Genomic DNA, 2,758 nt, shown 5'->3' with positions numbered 1-2,758 from the left:
TGATATGGAGATTAAGCACAAAGACAGCTTTCCCATTATCATAACTACATTGTGACAATATGAAGTAGTAACTGAAACAGATCTTACAATTACTGCTTTTCCATGAACTGATCAGTGATATGAGCTACTAAAATAAAGTACGAGAAACAAGAAAGATGTAAGGATAAATTTAAGATGATCGGAGAAATGCCAATACGTTGTGGCAATTAGAGATGGGTGGAACTGGCTCAGGTTCATGTCCAACAGAATATTTTGGTATTAACATACTGAACTTCATATCCTACAGTCAGATCTGGCAAGTTTTGAGAGAGGGGTCAATTTTAAAAAATATAGTGTAGTATAATATTTTTGTTTCAGCTTTGGTAATTAACAAAACTTTATTATTAAACAATCAAGGCACAGACGTGCTTCTGGGACCATTGTGAGAACTGTTACATTGAACGACAGAAAACTATGCCCAAGATATGTATATATGTACAATCATGCCATTATTCTATTGACGTTAAAGCAATTTAATAAACTAAGAAATTCGGCATCTTCCCAGGATGACGTTATGCTACTGGTACCTGATTCATCTTCTTCTAAATTGACAGATCTCAAGATTTTATCAATTACGCTCTCTGGGTCCACTCTTGTTGCTTCCAAACATTTCCGTCGGCCCCCCTCTTTGTATGCTTTCTTGCATCTCTCTAGAGCTGCCTGTGCTCGGTCAAATAACCTGGTCTCACTTAATTCTGTTTCAGAACTTGAATTTCTGGAATAATAAACACAAATCTCTAACAAATGAACACCCTAAATACTATTAATAGTGCTGCTCATTTCACAACTGTACAAATGATAGTAGCATCCGTACAACACAAAGAAACTAAATGCTTCTTCTTTACTTCCATTAAGGTCATAAAATCACCATTCTGATAACATACAATGAAATACTTCCAAGCACTTCCAGAATAGTCCCAGATTAAGCCATATTTTCTGCTGCTTCAATAATGTGGGACAGGCAAAAAGTAAGGAAAGCATGCATGATTATTCTTAAGTCATCTCAATTTACTGTTTCTATTTTATGTTGTTTAACGAGGCTTCATCTCTTTCAGTAACAACTAATAAATTGGATGAAAATGAGATACACATTAGATATATTGCAACAAAACATCGGTACAATTTAACTACACACTGCAGCAGTTTCTAGTTTAAAACTGTTTCAACTAATTACTTCCTGAAGTAGAGATCTTCTTCAGAAGTTGAAAATTATCCAACTAAATTTTGGATGCACTTCTCACCACTCTCATGCATATTACATGCCCCAATCCTCTAAGTCTCTATGATTTCATCTCCTTAATAATATTTCACAAAGAGCATAAATTATGAAACACCTCATTTTGCAACACTTTCCACCCACTTGTTATTTCCTCTCTTTTAGGGGTTCATTTTACTCAACATCTCATTCTCAAACACCCAGAGAGTTCTAGATGGAGAAGTGAAAATTCTTGCCTCCACCAGGGCTTGAACTCTGACCCCTTTGTCATCCGGCCCGTAGCCAATCGCTATATGGACTGTGCTCTCCCAGCTCTTGGTCATGTACTAGTAGTAATAAATGTTCTAATCAGCATTATGAAAAATTTAGTTTGCCTAGTGGCCTGGCAGCTGAGGGTTGCACATGCAAGGCTACACTGAATACAGACTAAAAGGTCTGACATCTTGGAGACTGTCTCAGCCTGTATCATCAGACACTGATGATGGAGGAAGACACAATCTAAAAAATGCAATACTTTTACTCTATATGGATGTGGCTGATTACCCAAGACATAATTGCATTTATACAACTGTGAACCTTCCAAATTGCCTGATTAATCTTTAACTTTTTATAATATTTGTTTTCTCTTTTTAACATTAATACATTGTTCCTTCACAAGATTGAATGTAATATACATTAACTTAAATAACAAATCAGCCTTAGTTAACATTACCTAATAACTTCACTTTATTTATTTATTAGTGAACTTGGTGTACAAATAAGTTGCTGTACTAGTAGCATACTCCTGTTTCAAAGTCCTACCCATCTTAAAGATACCAAAGCAAGTACAACACAAATACCAGCCACACAGCAACAAAAAATTATCACAAAATATGACTGTCCAATCATGATCCTTACCTGTGTCTGTGGTTGTTGCTGAAGAATGAATTTGTTGACCTGCCTCTTCGGGAGCTACGATTGTGTTCATGGAGCACATCTGCAGAGGAGGAAGCATAGGAGTAAGGAGAGGTGAACCGCAGGTTGGGAAGAGAAGTGGAGTTTCTGGTGGTGTGTTCAAAAAGTATCGAACCTTCTTTTTTCCCGCGTAAACCAATGAAGCGCGGGACGCTCCCTTCGGTGGAGATGTGGAGGGGACATTCATGCACAGTCGTGAATTTTTCCCGCCTGCAGAAAGCGTCAGTAGCTGGCAGTTGGCCCATGAGTGAGGACATGTAGTCAGCGCTCGTCGGATTCCAGTATGGTGTAAAATGACGGAACAATATGAGCAGCGATATTGCATCAAATTTTGCCAAAAGCTTGGCGATACCCAAGTGCAAACCATTCGCAAGATTCAACAGGCTTTCAAGGACGATGCCATGAGCAACTCACGGATAAAGAGTCGTACAACCGCTTCAAAGATGGCCGCAAATCAGTGGACAGTGAACCGCGTTCAGGCAGACTCTCAAGAAGCCGAAATGAGAATGTCATTGAGCAAGTGCGGACTTTGGTCNTTCGTGATGCTGT

The 2,758-nt window shown here is 38.4% G+C and overlaps 1 protein-coding gene across 1 annotated transcript; it reads right to left on the bottom strand.

The window, feature by feature from the left end:
• Positions 1-566: 566 nt before the first annotated feature.
• Positions 567-2,519, bottom strand: LOC111875108 (the record flags this gene model as incomplete). The annotated part of the gene is made up of 2 exons (XM_023871172.2): positions 2,153-2,519; positions 567-754 (listed from the first exon to the last, which is right to left on the bottom strand). Coding segments are annotated over exons 1-2 (502 nt in total), but the record flags the coding sequence as incomplete, so codon positions are not given.
• Between the last annotated feature and the right edge of the window lie 239 nt (positions 2,520-2,758).

The sequence above is a fragment of the Cryptotermes secundus genome, unplaced genomic scaffold, assembly GCF_002891405.2.
Source record: "Cryptotermes secundus unplaced genomic scaffold, Csec_1.0 scaffold5663, whole genome shotgun sequence".
Taxonomy (NCBI): Eukaryota; Metazoa; Arthropoda; class Insecta; order Blattodea; family Kalotermitidae; genus Cryptotermes; species Cryptotermes secundus.
Note: the sequence above shows the minus strand (reverse complement) of the source record. Positions and strands in the feature narration are given on the sequence as shown.